The sequence below is a fragment of the Meriones unguiculatus genome, chromosome 9, assembly GCF_030254825.1.
Source record: "Meriones unguiculatus strain TT.TT164.6M chromosome 9, Bangor_MerUng_6.1, whole genome shotgun sequence".
In the NCBI taxonomy this organism is placed as follows: domain Eukaryota; kingdom Metazoa; phylum Chordata; class Mammalia; order Rodentia; family Muridae; genus Meriones; species Meriones unguiculatus.
In genome coordinates this window covers 98,091,111-98,109,537 of record NC_083357.1, presented here as the reverse complement: position 1 = coordinate 98,109,537, position 18,427 = coordinate 98,091,111, and the positions used below count along the sequence as shown (strand labels likewise).

The window sequence follows — 18,427 nt, the reverse complement described above, 5'->3', positions numbered from 1 at the left end:
AGAATCTGGGGAAGGACACAGTACCATACCAGAGTTACACACTGAAATAATGATGGCAGGCTGGGAGAGATGACGTGAAAAGGGGTATTCTGGACCAAAAATTCAGAGGAAAAAAAAAAAAAACACACTGGAAAAAGTAGAACATGTTGAAGACTAGGTCTGGAATTTGATTTTTACCTTTCAATCTAATAATTGCTATTTTTCGATGGGTGCTGGCAAAAGACATGCGATTTCTATGTTAGATGTAAGTTGATTACTCATAGCACAAGGAAGATTGACAGTTATGTGCAATTACACAAGGACAAGAAGGAAGACCCAGAAAGATGCTGCGTATGTAATAAGCCGCACAGCTGGAGAGGAATGTCAAGCTGGAGGAAGCCACTGTTCTGCAGCAGGCAGTGGGCAAACCAGCACTCTGTCCTGGAGGCAGACGCTCTCATTCCTCTAAGTTGGTTACTGTAAGCACACCTTGAGGTATTAACAGCCTCATTCTTCTGTTTTGTTTTTTAACTTATGTTTTAGTAATTTCAAATTTATGAAGTTACAAAAACACAAATAGTACCAGAAATATCCAGCTATGTCTGTAATGCCCCCTATATATTACCATTTGTATTTAAACTGTCTTCCTTCATAACTTTTCTTTCTGAGACCATCTGAAGGTAAATAAAACCCATTTATTGCTATGGAATCCAACATTTTCACCCATACACACAAATATCTTTTTATATCCATGAAGGACTGGCTCCAGAAATTATAGTAGCAAAAAAAAAAAAATCTGTGGATACTCATATCTCTTATATAAAATCTTGTTATAGTATTTCCAAATAACCTGTATGCATCTTACCATATATGCAAAGTCACCTCAACCACTTCTTAAAACACTTCTTAGAATATATTCTATATATTAAGCCATGAAAAGTTATTGTACTGTATCATTAAGAGAATGACAAAATGTCTGTAGATACTTCGTACAGGCACACACCAATACACACACATTGAGTGCAGGTACCTTTGGGGACCAGAAGAGGGCATCAGATCCCTTGGAACTGGAGTTACCCTTGGTTGAGCGTTGCCTGAAATGGGTTCTGGAAACTACCTCTCTGGAATAGTATTGTCTCCTAAACCTTAGCCATCTCTTCAGTCCAGAGACACATATTTCTAAAGGATATTTTTAACCCACAGTTGATTGACTTTACAGATGCAGATATGATAGATACAGAAAGTCAACAAAGTATAGAATCAGGGAATACTCTCAGAGTAACAGCAGTACAATTGTCACCCAAGCTTTTATACTAGCACAATATTTTTGTCTAATGTCCAACCTATATGCTCATCTTGTTGGTTCTTCCAAGGTAGGAGGGTGGGTACAATGGCGCACACCTGTAATCCCAGTAAGGGAGGCTGACGCAGGAGGATGACGTGAGTTCAGAAGTTCTGGGCCTTTGGGGTCTAAGCTGATAGTGTGTCCACACTAAATCTGGCATCAATATGATGACTTCCCTAGACTGGGGCATTACCAGTGTCTCGAAGGAGGGTCAGAAATGGAACAGGTTAGGGATTAATGTAGAATTCATAATTAATTCATCATGGTTTTTAAAAGTCATTTAATCTCGAACATTTCCAGCAGTCTTTGTCTTTATGACATGTTAACATTTCCTAAAATTTTAAAAATTATTTTAAATTGTGTGTTTGTTTTGGTATATGCAAGTGAGTGCTTGAAGAAACTGGAGGTGTCAGATCCTCTGAACAATAAGCACTCTTAACCACCGAGCCACCTTTCCAGACCCACTTATTAAAACTTTATGTGTGTATCTGTATGCAAGTGTACAGGGCACGTGTGCAGTTTCCCACAGATGCCAGGAGACAGTACAAAATACCCTGAAGCAGAGCAACAGAACCAGAAATTTGAACACAGGGGTCTTCCCAGAGACTCATGCTCCAACCAAGTACCATGCATGAAGATAACCTAGAACCCCTGCACAGATGTAGCCCATGGCAGTTCAGTGTCCACGTGGGTTACATAGTAATGGGAAGAGGGACTGTCTCTGACATGAACTGATTGGCCTGCTCTTTGATCACCTTCCCCTGAGGGGGGAGCAGCCTTACTAGGCCACAGATGACAATGCAGCCACTCCTGATGAGATCTGACAGACTAAGGAAGGAAGGAAGGAGAGGAAGACCTCCCCTATCAGTGGACTTGGGGAAGGGCATGTGTGAAGAAGGGGGAGGGAAAGTGAGATCGGGAGGGGAGGAGGAAGGGGCTTATGGGGGGATACAAAGTGAATAAAGTGTAATTAATAAAAAACAATCTAAAATAAAAAAGATACATACAAGTTAAAAAAAAATACCCTGAAGCAGGAGGTAGAGGTAGGTGCTGAGAGCCAAACTTGGGTCCTTGAAAAACAGTAAGCACTCTCAACCACTGGGCCATCATCTCTCCAGCCCCCTTTACTGTATTTTAATTGTCATCTTTCTGTTACATTTTATTTAAAATGACTCTCAAGTAGACATCCTATAGTTGAGTCATATTTTTTAAATAAGTTGAGAATCTTTCTTCCAACTTATATACATTTAAATGACTTACATTTTATTAACTGCATCTCATTTTCCCCTAAGGTTAAATTATAATCTAATTGTTAATTTTGTTTTCTCCATTTATTCTTTTTTCCTTTACGTCTTTAAAAATTATTTTTGTGATTCTTTTCATCTTTACTATAGGTATGTTTATACCTGGTTTCTCTGAGAAGCCCTGACCATCCAGGAATTTGATCTGTAGACCAGGCTGGCCTCACACTCAAGAAATTAAAGGCGTGCAGCACCACTGCCTAGCTGCAGTGTTCTTCAACTAATAGCACACAACTTGATACATATTAGAACCTCACAGCAATATTATCAAAATATTTCCTCCCATTCTTTGTACTACAGTTACTGTTTATTTAAACAATTCAGGCTTCATCTTTGTTTTTGGAGATAAGGTCTCACTATGAAGGCAAAGTTGGCCTCAAAATTGAGACCCTCCTGTCTCAGGCTCCCTAGTACAGGGATTCTGGTGAGTGGCACAATGCTCAGCCACACAATTACCTTTTAGTGCCACTAAAGCTAAGAAAACACGGGCCTGGAAAGATGGCTCTGGAGTTAAGAGCAGCTAGGTGCTCTTGTTCAACTCTCAGCACCCACCTGAAATTCTAGCTCCAGTGGGACCTAATGCCTTGGTCTGTGTGGGCACCTGTATGCACACATTTAAAAATAAATTAAAAAAAAATAGGAGAGAGGAAAAAAAAAAAAAAAAGCCAGGCATGGTGGTACACCTATAACCCCAGCACTCTAGGAGGCAGAGGCAGGCAGATCACTGTGAGTTCAAGGCCAGCCTGGTCTACGAAGCAAGTCCAGGACAGCCAAGGCAAAACAGAGAAACCCTGTCTCGAAAAAACAAACAAATAAATAAATCTTTAAAAAAATCTTTTGTTTACCTTCACTTGCCCCAACTCCAGTACTTCCCAGTTTCTGCATAGGTCCAGATCTCTTCCTGCTATCACACTCTTTCTGCGTGGAGAAATTCCTTAATATTTCTTAGAGTGGAAATAAACTGGGAATGAGTTTTCATTTTTATTAGTTATAGAGGCTTTATTTCTCCATTTAAAAACACTTTTTCCACCGAATTTATTCAGTATTCTTAAAAAAGTATCTTGTGTTCTAACTTGCATAGTTTCTGATGAGAAATCTGCTATAATTCCTTGCTTATCTAATATGTCTGTTTCTTCTGGGTTTTCTGAGTAGCTTGAGCAATTTTTTTTAGTATCTTTTGTTTTTACAAGTATGAATATTTAATATTTGGGAGGGGGTTTAATGACCAGAATTTTTATTCTACCTAGTGTCTCTGACATTCTTGAAGATGGTTGATGTCTTCAATTATCTCTGGAAAAACAGTTAACCATCAATTCTTCCAATACTTTATACCTAAAGGGCACACTTCCCTACTCTCCTCTTTCCACCTCTTTTCTTCTGGGATTCCATTTCCATGGACTAGCCATTTGCGATTGCCCACAGCTCCTATGTATTCTTCTGTCTTTTCTTGTCTAACACATTTTTATTTCTTTTTGTACATGAAATTACTTAAGTAGCTTTTATTGATTTGCTATGAAGTTTTCCAAGCCTTTCAAAAAATACGTGCATGAATTGAGGCACACGTGTGCCATGGTATATGTGTAAAGGACTGACAACCTTGGTCCACACTTCCCACTTGTCTGAGCTAGAGTTTTTCATTATTTTCCTGGTCCATGTTCCAGGTTAGTTGGCCCATGAGCTTCAGGAGAGCCTCCTGTGCCTGCCTCCCATATCACCATAGGAGTACTGGGATTAGCCACTCAGGATACATGTCTGTCTGGCTTTTCTGTGGCTTTTGTGGTGCTCAGACTTGCATAGCAAGTACATTTACCTACTGATCTATCTCTCGGCCTATGTGCAATGATTTTTTTTTTCCCTTGGCTTTTCTATCTCTACTGGACAGTTGTTAGGCGTTCTTCACCTCTGGCCCCGATTTATGCTAGCATCTTCATTTAATTCTTTCTCACAGTTTTCAACTCTACTAACAATCTCCGTCTGTTGATACATTTTTTCCATCTTGTTTACTTGAACCTTTAATGCTGTAACACATTCTTTGATAGTTTCAACATCTGCATTGTATATATGTTTAATTCTGTTGATGGCTTTGTTTCCTGACAAAATGTTGATGTGCTACTTGCTATTTTTGGTTTAAAGTCAGACATTTGTATAGTATCATAGAGACAGAGATAAATAGTATTTATATTCAGGCATGGTCCATCAGGACCTTAATGTAGCGGAATGAGTCTAATTCATCCAGAGGTTGACTGTTTGGTTTTGCTTTTGTTATAGAAAGCCTCATTGCAACAGTGGATTATAATTCAACATTTCCATTCTTTTGTTGAGGGACATCTAGGTTTCCAGATTCTGGCTATTATGAATAAAGCTGCTCTGAACACAGTTGAAGAAATTTCCTTGTTGTATGATGGAATATCTTTTGGGTATATACCCAGGAGTGGTATAGCTGGGTTTTGAGGTAGCACTATTTCCAATTTTTTGAAAAAGTGCCAATTGATTTCCAAAGTGGCTGTACCACTTTGCACTTCCACCAGCAATGGAGGAGGGTTCCCCTTTCTCCATATCCTCGCCAGCATAAGCTATCACTTGAGTTTTTTACCTTAGCCATTCTGATAAGTGTAAGATGGAATCTCAGAGTCATTTTAATTTGCATTTCTCTGATGACTAAGGATGTTGAGCATTTCCTTAAGCGTTTCTCCACCATTCGATATTCCTCTGTTGTGAATTCTCTGCTTAGCTCTGTACCCCATTTTTTAATTGGGTTATTTGGTTTCTTCACAGCAGATGCCCACAGCCTACAGATGCTCCCGACACTCTCCCAAGCAGTTTTAAACAACTGTGTTTTTACTTCAGTTTGTAATTTTAAATGTCACATGAAGTTTGAACTTACTGTTGTCAAGCTTACTAAGCTAAGTCTCAGAACTTATTTTCATATAATTTGAGAGTAGTCCCAAATAAGTTTTTCAGTGAGTACAAAATTCTTTTGTTCTAACACTGCTCTCTGATCTGTAAAGTTAGAACACAAAGAACAGTAAAACCTTACCATCTCCACACATGTCTGTTCTGTTTTTATAGCTAAGGCAGTGTTAGAATCACATTTAGTTAGATCTGAAAGGGGGAATTGCTGACTTCGATACGGAAGTTTCCCTTCAAGGAATAGCTTAGCATTCCCATTCCAAAACTTGGAAACTGGAAGAGGAAGCGAGAGAGGTAGAAGAGAGGTGAGAAAACGGCAAAGCCTTCATTCAGGGAATACCCTGAAGAAGAAACAATGAAAGAAGAGAGACCATGAGAAAAGCATGAGAAGCTAGGCTGGGATAGCAGTGTTTCTTAGTTAGAAAATCCAAGTAAAATGAATTTGCCTCCAAAAACTTTACTCTAACTCTTGTCAAAATAAGGAAAACAGGTTGTGGAAAAGTAAAGCAAAATTTTAAAATGAGCAGAAAATTGGTTCCCAACTTTAAAAGAACATATTTTACTTTTATTTATGCGTGCGCGTGTGTGTGTGTGTGTGTGTGTGCTCGCACGCACGTGCATAAATGTGTGTGTGTGTGCGCGCGCGCACGCACGTGCATAAATAATTCCTTGAGTGTAGGTAGGTACTCAAGGAGGCCAGATGAGGGTTTCAGGTACGCTGCAGTTGCCAGGAGTCATGAGCCACCTGACATGGGTGCTGGGAACCAAACTCAGTATACTGCTGGGCTGGCTCTCCACCCTCTATAATTACAAACTTTTGACAAAAATTGAACTTATATAACTTAGCTACATTTTGCTGTTTCCATTTGCCTCTCCAATGATAATCAGGAATACATATGTATGTGTATATATATATATATATATATATATATGTTAATGTATGTATATATATTCCTGATTATCTATAAATATGTATATATGTATGTGTGTATATCTGTATATATACATAAATATATTTCTTCCTAATAGCCCTTTCCTTCATAGTGAAGGGAAGAACGTAAAAAAGTCCTCAGAGAAGACTTACAAAGGATAGTGAGCCCTTCGCCTTAGGGATGCGGGAATTGCTTCTGGCTGAGTGGAATGATGCCTGCTATATTTCAGGGCTAGCAAGATGACCCAAGGGGCACACTCTCTTGCCTATAAGCCTAATGACCCAAGTCAGATTCCTGGGACTCACAGGGTGGGAGGAAAGAACTGACTCCAGAAAGCTGTCCTCTGACCTCCAAACACACACCTAGGGATTCAGTCACATGCATACAGGTGCACACACAATAAAGGAAAGAAGATGTTTTTAAAATGTAAGCATCTTCACTTCAGTTAGCAATGAAGCCACTAAATTATATCTATACAATTAATAAAGGCACAACTTTAAACTTGCTTCCTATACTGACAGTAGACCCTGGCTAAGTCAAGAGTCAACTAGTCTAATAAGGGTCTCTCTCTCTGTGTGTCTCTCTGCCTCACACACACTTGGCTATGTTTCTATGAACTCTCCATCTGTTGATTTAACTAATCAAAGACTGAAACTACAATTATATATTTATACATGTGTGCAATATAAAGTTTTCTTATTATTCCCCAACATCTAATATCTACCATAAGTAATCTACAGATGATTTTAAGAACACAAGAGGCTATGCATCTATTGTATGCAAATACTAAACCATTCTATTCAAAGAACATATAAAATGAATAATGAATAAAAAAAGTTAAATAAACATTTTACACAAGGAATTTTTTTTTTAAATCTATGAGTGTTCCTGGGCTAATTTATCCACCAGAAATACTGACACACTGTGAATGGTCTGTCCTTAACCATATACACCTGTCTGTGACTATATACTTAAAATCAGAACCTTATCCAGCAATTAAGTAGATTTGCTTATAAGAGTCAACAATATCAGCCAGAGCAGATTACATATTTCATCATATATATTTCACTAAATTTGAATTATTTTGTGACTTAAATTCATTTCACAAACTTACTAAAGAACTTTGAAGAGTCATTAGCAAGGAAACATTTCCCTCTGTCAAACAAGAAAAAAGTTTAAAAATAGAATTCAGTATTCGTATTAAAATATGCTATTTACATGTATGAAACTGTCAAAAAATCAATTAAAAAGGGGAACATTTAGGAATTTAATATTAATATTGGCTATGCTCAAAGTCATTAGTGACTAAATAAAAGACCTCTGAAGAAAAAAACTGTTATTCCTGTTTATAACACACTGCCTTTAGCAGCGAACATGCTCAAATCACTTGTTTAGTTGAACAAGTGAAAGAAAGACAATTACCCTTCGGTCTGAAAACTTTAAGAATATCTATCCCTTTAACCCAGTAATCACACCTAAAAAAAAACCTCTTTGAGAGAATCTGCAATGAACATTTGGGTAAGAAATTATATTTAATAAAGTCTATTTTCATTTAAAAAAACTAAAAAGCTAAACATCAAAATTAAGGAACTAGAAAGTAAATTATGATTCACTGGAAAGTATGTAAAAATTATTTCTAAAAGAATTTTAAATAAGAAAATATTCATACTAAAAGAGGCCTTTCTCAACTGTTTAGATTATGCTAAAGGACTGGTTAACTATATTACTAAATGCTAAATGTATTTTTTGGTATACTTGCAATTTTGGTATGTTTACTTAAAAGAATAAAATCATATACTTTTTCTAAGTTAAAAAATTATTACTATAATTTACAGAGGTCCCTTGAAAATAATGTGAAAGTAGAGTCTGCAGGCAAAGAACACTTGGGTTTTTCTTTCTTGCCTTCATGACTTGTAGATTTTTTTTTTTTTTGCCAATATTACACTGCAGACTATTCATCAGCAATTAAAAATGCTAGTGCTATCAGAGTCATAGTGTCTGAACAAAATCTTTTAATCTGCCAGGTAATCTGGAAGATGCCCAGACTCTTTCATCTTTGAATCAGCTGCCAACATCCTGAAAGGACTTAGATTAGATACTTATAGTCCTTTTTAAATTAGGTAAATATGCTTATATCGATTATAGTCATTTCATATACGTTAGTAACTCTTAGGATGTTTAACCACAGTCAGCACTGGGCCTCAGATTGCTATAGCACATATGTAAAACAACACTTGTTGACAGAAACTTCGCTTAACTTAATCTCAGTAATTTTTCTAATAAGGCATTTTAAAGACAAAAGAATTAACAAAATCATTAAGGAGATGAAATTCAAGTGCAACTAAAGAGCTATCAATTTACTATCTGTCACTCAGTACATTTCCCACGCAAGAGAGGAAGACCATCACTTTGGTGTAAAGTCTAAAGTGGCTACACCATCATCAGTCTATGACCTCTCTATTGGGTTGTGTGGCCGGGCATGGGGGCACACACCTGTGATCCCAGCACTTGACTGCCAGGACTAGAAGTGGACCACGCAGCGAGACTGCCCGAGTTCAAGTTCTGGCTAAGCCTTGGGGACAGTAGCTGAACCTCCCTGTGCGGCTGCTGCTTCATCTGTAAAGGGAGATAATACCTGTAATTCCTAAAGCTCCTATAGAAGTCAACAGCACATAATCTGAATCACTTCTCTATCATTGGCTTTTTTTCATTAATTAGTTAATTAATTTACTTTATGTAAAGGGAAATCAACCTGACAACAATTTTATTCTTACTATCTAGAATAGAATACAAAATGGTGATGTAGCAAGTGAAAAAAAAAATCAAAGGATAAAGAGACTCCTCTACTGAAAACTTAATGACTTGTATCTTTTTAAGTTTAGTTTTAAAAACAAAAGCAGTGCCTTTCAGTGAGTAAACAAAGCTAAGTGAAGTGGGACTATTGTCCATATTTCTGAATTAGCCAATGTCTAACAGACAATAATGGTGAGATAATGAAAAACATCTATGTAACAATTCCACTGTGGCAACAGACCACAGACAAGCCTCTGAACAGACCACTGAATATTAGTGGCTCAACTTAATGGATTTTCTCACTTAGTTTGCAAGTCTCAGAATATAATAGTCTCCCCTGCTCCTCCATTCTCATAAAAATGTTCTGAGCATACAAATGATGCCACCGTTGCCTGTGACTGATTTCAGCTCGTGCTAGTAATGGCTGGTTCCTCTTCCTCAGTCTGGCTACCCCTTTAACACCTAAGTGACCCTAGAGTTTATTTTTGCCTCCCCATGATTCTCCCCTAAGAGTTTACAAGCTTCTATCCAAACACAAGAGATAAAGATACTTCTCATGATCTTTATACTTCTACACATAAGCTCAATACTTTTCATAGATCAAAAACACTATATCCACTACAAAGTACATACAATTGCATGATCTAAACTCAATTCATAAAGCCAATTTGACAAACACTACATATAGCATCTCTAGTACCCCTACAGTGCCTATGAAATCCAAGCTTTCTTTGATTTGGCTCCATTCTCATTGCCATTCAGATTAATTTTTCTCAGTGTCTAGTAAAATCACATCACCATCCATAGTCACTGATTGCCTGCTAGATGCCAGGCACTATTCTAACACAACTTTTGAGATTTACTCAGCAATCCTCGCAGTAATCTGGTAAGGGAGGTAGGATTCACTTTAGTTTACACAATGAAAATATCTTACCCACACTAATAAGCAGAGGGCTCAATATGAAAACCTCCATCCTATGTTCCAACCTGTATATTGTTACTTTTTACTGAAGCCTATTTCGCTAGGCTTACATTGGAAATGTAAAGCATACTTGGCAAACCAGGTGCATATTCTCATAGGACCCACATTTTAGTAGGTGAGCAGAATGAAAAAAAATAACCAAAAGAAGAAAAAGCTTGCCACAAACTATTTTAAAAGACCAGGAAGAAAAAGACATTATAGAAAATAAGAAAGGTAGATGATGAAAGAAGGCCTCCCTAAGAAACAGCTTTTCAGGTGAGATCTGAAGGAGCCACGCCACCTATGCAACAGTAAGAGGTATACCAGAAGGCTCCTGTGTTTACTAAATTATGACAAGTCCAAACATGGTATTAGGCTGAACATCATACTAAAACTGAAGTTCTATTACCAAATCTCTATTAATTGATATTGTCCTTGTTAATTTTTTTTTTTTTTTTTTTTTGCCAACTTGCCACAAGCTAGAAGTATCTGGAAAGAGAAAATTCAATTGAAAAAAATGCCTCTATCTACTGAGCCTGTAGTCAATCAAAGCTGTACAGTATATTCTTAATTACTGACTAATGTGGGAGGCCCAGTCTACCATGGGGGGTGCTGTCACTGGGAAGGTGGTACTGGGGTGTATAAGAAAGCAGACTGAGCAAGCCACAGGGAACAAACTAGTAAGACGTGTTCAAAGTCTCTGCTTTAGTCCCTGTCTTACTCCTCTTCATGACTGACTTTAAGCTATAAGGTAAAATAAATCCTTTTCTCCTTAGTCACTTTTGATCAGTGTCTTTATCACAGCAATGAAAGTAAACTAAAATAGACAGGATGGAATAAGATGGTCCTTATAAGGAAAAAAAACAATATCCCTTGTCATTCTCTCTTGCTTTCTCCTTCTCTTATCACTCCCTACACCTCCTTACATTCCCAAAATGCACACAAATGCTATCAGCAAGCCAGGGAGAGATGCCTGACAGAGCACCTTTATCTTGGAGTTCTAGCATTCAAAACTGTGAGGGAAAAGTTTCTCTTGTTTAAGCCACTCAATTTTTTTTTTTTTTTTGTGGCAGACCAAGAAAACTAATTTGGGTGGAAAAGACCTAGGTCTTCTGTAGGAACTAACAAAAACAGTTTTATAGAATATAAGCAGGACTAGAGATAATCAGACTTTTAAACCCAAGGGTAGCAAATGATTCTATAATAGGATGAACAGAAGAAACTGTTCCTGGTAGAGGTTTCAGCTGGTTATTCAATGGATTTGAAATATGCAGTGTGGTCCTTTTTCTTTCAGTGACAAGAAGTCATCAACAAATAATTACTTGGGGCTAGCAGTAAGATCTTCTTGTAATGTGCAAACCAAACCCCCAAAACAAGGAACTGAACTCATATAAAAAAGTCTACTGTGCCCTGGTTATAATATTTACTGTAGAACTCCAAAAAACCTAAGTTTTTGTCTTTTGGTATTATTTTAAAGACAGTGTTTTACTGTGTATCCCTAGCAAATCTGGAGCTTGCTATACAGAACAGGCTGGGTCAGACTTCTCAGAAATTCTACTGCTTCTGCCTCTCCTACATGCTGTCTATCTGTACCATATGCACTTAGATACCCACAGCGGCCAGAAGAGGGCATCAGCTGTGAGCTAGTTGATACAGGTGCTTGGAGAACCCTTCTAGAAGTGCATTAAGTGCTGTTAACTGTTGAGTCATACCCCTAGCCTGTGAGAAAAAGTTTCCATACTACTAAAGACATTTCTAACCTAATACTGAGAAGAGTAAATATGTAATGAGCCTATGTGTAAAGACCCGTTCTAAACAATTTGAAATGTGCAAATAAACAATCATTAATCCTCGGCCTAAAAGCTGAAACAAGAATAAAATTCCCTATCTCACAAGCTAAGGCACTATCTATTTATAGAAGGCATTTTATATATCACTAAGGTAGAAACAATAGCAAGTAAATTATGACAACAGTTTAAACCGATCCTGATTCTAGAACTGTTAAAATGTAGGAAAATGTCCATTACTGCTTGTTTAAACAGGGTTCACTAAACAGCCTAGGTGCGCCTGGAACTCACAATGTAAACTAGGTTACCTCAAACTGCTGATCCTTCTGCCTTAGTCTTCTAGGTGATAAAATTTTAAGCTTATACTACCATTTTTGGCTTAGAAATATACATTTTTAAACAGCTAAATAATTTGAAAATAAACAAATGTGAAACACTGAAGTCACTTGAAAAAGTTCACAGCACAGGTAAAATACATCCAGGTTACAAAGCACTTTATGTAGAGGATCACACTGAGGCTGATTCTGAAGGTTAACTAGAAGTCAGAAATGCAGATACTGAGAAGATGAGTATTTTCAGAAATAGAAATTATAATAACAAATAACAGAATAAAAGATTAATAGAAATAGCAAAAGCAGCGAGGGCTAGGACAAGCTTGAAGGCAGGCAGGTTAGGCTGAAATTAACGCAGAAGTGTGAGGAATGGCCCCCAAACAACTTTTTTCATCCCAATAAGTCTTAGAGCTATAATGCACATAAACTATATAGCTCCAACAGTGATTTGCAACTGTGAAATATCATAAAGCAGAAGAATTCTCCTGAGAGTAAGGCTTGAAAATGACCTCCATAAGCCAGGCATGATAGCACATGCCTTTAATCCCAGTGCTCAGGGAGGCAGAGGCAGGCAGATCTCTAAGAGTTCAAGGCCAGCCTGGTCTATAAAGTGAGTCCAGGACAGCCAAAGCAACATAGAGAAACCCTGTCTTGAAACTGTACCCTCCCCCGCAAAAGCTTCAGTCCTTCCACTCCAATGCATTAAGAAAACAAAAGTTGGGGCTGGGGAGATGGCTCAGTGGTTAAGAGTACTGTCTCCTCTTCCAGTGGAGCTGGGTTCAATTCCTAGTACCCACATGGCTGCTCACAATTGTCTGTAATGTCAATTTCAAAGAATCTGAAACCTTCACGCTAATGTACATAAAATGAAATTAAATAAAAATTACAAATGATAAAAAAAAGAAAACAAAAAGTTTAAGTCACCAATTTATTTAATTTCAGAAAATGGAGTTAAAACTGTAGGAAAATGAAGGGAGAGAAAAGAAGGTGAAGATAATAACCTCAAACAAAAACAAGTGCATTCTAAAATGTCTAAACGATGACATTTTACAATGTCAGTCCTGTGATGGCTAACTGGCATTCAGGATCACCAAGGATGATAAAGTTTCAGTCTGGACAAAAAGAGATGTGACTATCATTCAGATTGTAAAGCCATTACTTGGATCAAACTCCAGAAAGGACACAAAAGGCGACACCACAATGACAGATATTCTTGGAAGTGACTATGTATGAACTGTTTTATGTTTTGTTATAAGTAATTGCTACCTTAAAATAACCTTATGCTGATCCTCATCCCTAGTTTTAACGCAATCAACACTGCAAATCAAGCTTCCTGAGGCTCACAAGGAACACTGTCAACAACAGGAGCACTGCCAAAGCTGCCCATTCCACACATCTACTGCAACCTGAGTACAAACCAGCAATACACAACTTTCAGCGAAGAACCTGAGAGCAGCTTAGAGGGGTAATTACATAGACATCTAGTGTTTCAATTAGTCACACACCCACAGTCATACAGTTTGAAAGAAGAATAATTACGGCTATATTATAGTATCAACATATTTTAGCCTTAAAAAGAGTTAAGATTAACATAAAATCAGTTTTATAATTATAAACATTTTCCAAGTATTTTCAAAGCCAATAGGCAAGATTATCCTACATGTGAAAATGTGACTTTTTCCTGTTTATTAATATACATTAATTACATAAACAAATTTATGACTTTTCCATAAGAGTACTTCATATAATGTACTTTTTAAAAACTCATACTCTATCTCATTGTCCTCTTTTGCCCCCACCCCTTCCATTGGCTCTCTTCTTCCAAAATAATCTTCCCCCTGAAAGGTATGATTTCAAGTTGCATATGAAGAAAATGTACAATTTCCTGGTGCTGTAAACACTGGCTTTAATTAAATTCTATTCATTCTAACTGAATATTTTCTGACAAAGTTCCCACAAGAGTAAGGGCTTGAGAAAGGCAGAGAGAAGGAATGGATGAAAGAAGTCAGTAAATGGAGGCAACAGAAGAAGCAGAGACATGACCCTGTAGAACTCGCTACCAGCATGAAGTTGGTGAAAATAATGGTGACCAAGAACAAAGTCACTGAGCAATTCCATTTGTTCTGAAAGCTAGGTATGACAATGATGCCCAGAGATCATACAGGCTAACTATGTGGATGTAGAGAAGTCACAGACTCTGAGAGGGGAGAAGCAGGCCACCTGTCAGGTAAAGAGCACAGTATCTGCAACCTGTGAGAGGGTCAGCACAGCAAGCCAGACATTAATACAGCAGCCGAGCAGCCTGGCAAATGCTATCACTGATGGCTGCTGCTGTTGCATAAGCACATTTTAAGGAAAACCAAAATACTTTGGAATATTTGGAAATATCAAATACTTTCCCAAAGTCACAGTCCTACAATAGAAGGTCAAATTTATACACAGCAACAGTTTTTAAAAGAAATGTGAAATACCTCAGTCTGACCTTCATGTGCACTGGTTTCATGAGTAACTCGAATAGCCTGTAATAAGAATATAAACTATTTACAAATAAAACAAAACAACGATATCCCAACTTTTAGATGAAATAGTAACATAGCTCAGTTTTTACCATAGAGAATCCTGTAATAAGGCAGGAAACTGGAAGAACTTTAGGAGCAGTTTAGCACTAACCTTTCATAATTGTATCTAGGTAAGCAATGAACTGCTGTCCTTTCTACCCACAGATCTCTTAAGCATTAGAAAACTGACCAGCTCATTTTTTTCTAAGTTGTATAGTGCAAGTAGAGGGTCATTTAACTTCCTTAATCACTAGAGGCAACACTTACCACTTTATTCGCTTGAGACTGGAATAAAGTGAGCATCTCACAGAGAGAGACTGAAGAAGCCTAGCCCATCTGTCTCTCCAAGGTGCATGCTCCTGCAGCTCTGGCTGTAGTTATGCTTCATGCATTTCAGTTGGCAATTTAAAAACGTGGTGCAAAAGGCATGCATTTATGAGAAGCTGAAGAATTTAGTTAGCTAAACGTAAAAATGCTCCAATCATACCCACTATTATCAAAAATGCAGAGAAATGGGCATAATAGAAAATCAGGGGTAAAAGTATAGTTGCTATGTATAGCAATTTGGTGATAAGTAGTAAAGCCTTAAAGACATGCAAACTGATCAGCAATTTTTCTTCGAGGAGTTAATATGTTGATATATTTAATGTACTTGATTATATGAAATTAAGAGTGGTTCTAAAACCTCAGACACAGTATTATACATTTGCAATAATTTTTAGTAGTAAAAAAGAGAGGGAAAACTCCTAGATTCCAAACAGCATTTTACTGGTTAAACATACTATACAATGGAAAGCTACTCAGCCATTAGAATAATAATGTTAAATATATACTTACTGATGTTAATACGTTTGTGATAAGTGAAAAAAGCAAGTTATAAAACAGTATTACAGTGTGATCAAAATGTAAAAATTATTGTGTATATACATACATGTTCCCTGTAAAAATATCATTGATAGCTATCTTTCACTGGTGGAATTACTGACAACAGTAGGATGTTAATTATACTTTTATGCAAAATAAGGATGTTGTATAAAATTTCCAGATTGTTTTTAAAGTTAAAGCAACTAAAATATTTTGGAACACTAAACAGTATAATAAATGCACATCATATTGCTTCTAATTTCAAAGAACTTATCACTATTGATATTATTAAAAGGTACAAGGCCTTTGAAAGAAAAATTATTTTTAAAAATAATAAATGTTTAAAACAGCTCATTTCAAACTTTATTAGAGGGTCTAGCTATTAATTTGCAAACTGTATTTGTTTGTTCATTTTGTCCTGGACACAGAATTGTCAACTGAGCAACATTATAGATATTTCAGGTACAGTTACCTACAAAAATAAATAAATAACAAAAAACTTCTTATAGATAAGACAAATGATGTTTACCCAAACTATGTTTTCAAGACAAACCATTAAGCAGAACCTATAATCCCGTAAAACTGCCCATGGATGAGGTCAGGACAGAAAGAAGGTACTGACATCATAATTCTCCAGGTATTTGGCTCTTTCTTCAGGGCTCATTGACACAGACTCCTCCAGGAATTTTTTCAATGTTGATCCAGATTCTGAGAACGTCAAAAAAAAAAGATTAAAAATTTATGTTTAATTACAAAAAAAAAACCTAACAGTAAAAGTAGCACAGTATCTCTTTAGGTTGAAATCTTTTAACTGGTAAGAATCTAAAACTCTTGAGATAAATAATTAAGTCAAATGTTCTTTTGCTAAGCATATGCATCAACAATATGAAAAAACGGGAAGGATTAGTATCTCAAGCATACACAGTCCCATAACCACTACTTCATAGCGAGAGTTAGAGTACCCCCTACTGTTCAATGAAGTTAGCACATTTGAAGGGAAAAGCTGGAAGAGAAAATGATTTACCAAAGTGCATTTTGTCTTTGTTATTTGCAATGGCATGGATTAGTCCAATCGTCCCACAGGCATTGCTGATAGTCTGCTTCATAAAATATACTGATGATGTAACATCTTGTCCTTGAGATTTTATTTTTTCTTCCTCTTCTGTTCTGAACACTTCATACTATTAAGACAAAAAGTCAATAGTCCATATGCAAAAACCACATACTAAAAAAGACACTCAAGTTTGTAAAAGAAAGGGTATGAACCGCTGAGATTTAGATTAACATAAGAAAAGATTTAAAGGTATAATCTACCAGGCTGACAGAAGACTGCAAAGAGCAACTGCTGGGAAAGATATGAGAAGGGCATTCTTGAATTACTTATTTTAGTCACTGCTTATTTTTGAAAGACAAGGGTCTCACTATTTCTCAGGTTGGTCTGGAACTCCTGAACTCAAATAATTCTCCTGCCTCAACCTTTCAAGTAGCATGGATTGCAGGCATATTCCACTGCACTTAGCTTCACACACCACTGTTAAAAGTAGCCATTGACACAACTACACTAGGCAAGATACAGTAATCTGTGTTAACACTTTTGATGTTTGCAATTCTAACAAACAATTATTTTTACAACGGCTTTGTCTAAAATATAATCTTTATATGTACACACAGGGATGGGAGTATAATTCCATAGTAGTGTTGGCCTAGCATGTATGAAGGCATAGGCTCAATCTCTAGCAACACATACATACAAACACACACACACTGAATACAACAAAAAATAAGTTCAGTATATCTATATATTTTGTTACAAACTAAGTGAGGAGAAAGGGAAGTAGAAATATGAGTCTTTCTGTTAACTGAGCTTCTATAATTTTGAGAGTCTAGAGAGTAGAGGTAAGCCAATGACAGACCACAGCTAAACCTGACCACTCCTGTTTTCATTAAATAAAATGTTATTGATATACTGATGTAGCTGTTTGTCTATAGTTAAAAAGTTGAATAGTGCTTTGATGGCTATACTAAAACCATTTTTTTTTAACCATTTGGTCCTTTACAGAAAAACTTCTGATCCCCATAATGAAGACTACAAATGATACCTATAGAAAACCCAGAATTTAAAAGGTGCGTCTAGGGCCTGCAAAGATGGCTCAGGGGTTAAGAGCACTTCAAGGCCCACATGGTGGCTTACAAGTGGCTGTAACTCCAGTTGCAGAGGTTTGAAGGCCTTCTTCCTTGGGCACTGCACACACATGCATATAGGCAAAGCACTTATAAAAAAATCAAAAGATAATAAAAAAGTACCTATAAGAACAAATCTATGCTTAAAAATAATTCTATGAATGTTAAGCAGTATCTTCAGAATATGCCAATATTGATTCATTCATTTAAAATGACTGATAAGGGGGCTGGAGAGATGCCTCAGTGGTTAAGAGCACTGTCTGCTCTTCCAAAGGTCATGAGTTCAATTCCCAGCAACCACATGGCGGCTCACAACCATTTATAATGTGAACTAATTCCCTCTTCTGGCAGGTGTAAATGCAGATAGAGTACTCATATACATAAAATAAATAAATTTAAAAAATAAAATAAAGTAAAATGACTGATAAGAAAAGTTCAGTATTTAAAGGTCTCAACATTAAAGTGCTGATATAGTTCTACCATT

General features: G+C 36.7%; 1 protein-coding gene across 4 annotated transcripts in view; it reads right to left on the bottom strand.

Moving 5' to 3' along the window:
* Positions 1–18,427, bottom strand: part of Uchl3 (ubiquitin C-terminal hydrolase L3) — a 43,185-nt gene that overhangs the window by 12,764 nt on the left and 11,994 nt on the right. For all 4 annotated transcript variants that reach the window (XM_021646989.2, XM_021646988.2, XM_060391539.1 and 1 more), the window contains 3 exons: positions 16,787–16,943; positions 16,385–16,470; positions 14,812–14,859 (listed from right to left, as the gene is read on the bottom strand). In XM_021646989.2, the coding sequence (XP_021502664.1) occupies positions 14,812–14,859; positions 16,385–16,470; positions 16,787–16,943 (291 nt within the window). The remainder of the gene's footprint in view (positions 1–14,811; positions 14,860–16,384; positions 16,471–16,786; positions 16,944–18,427) is intronic.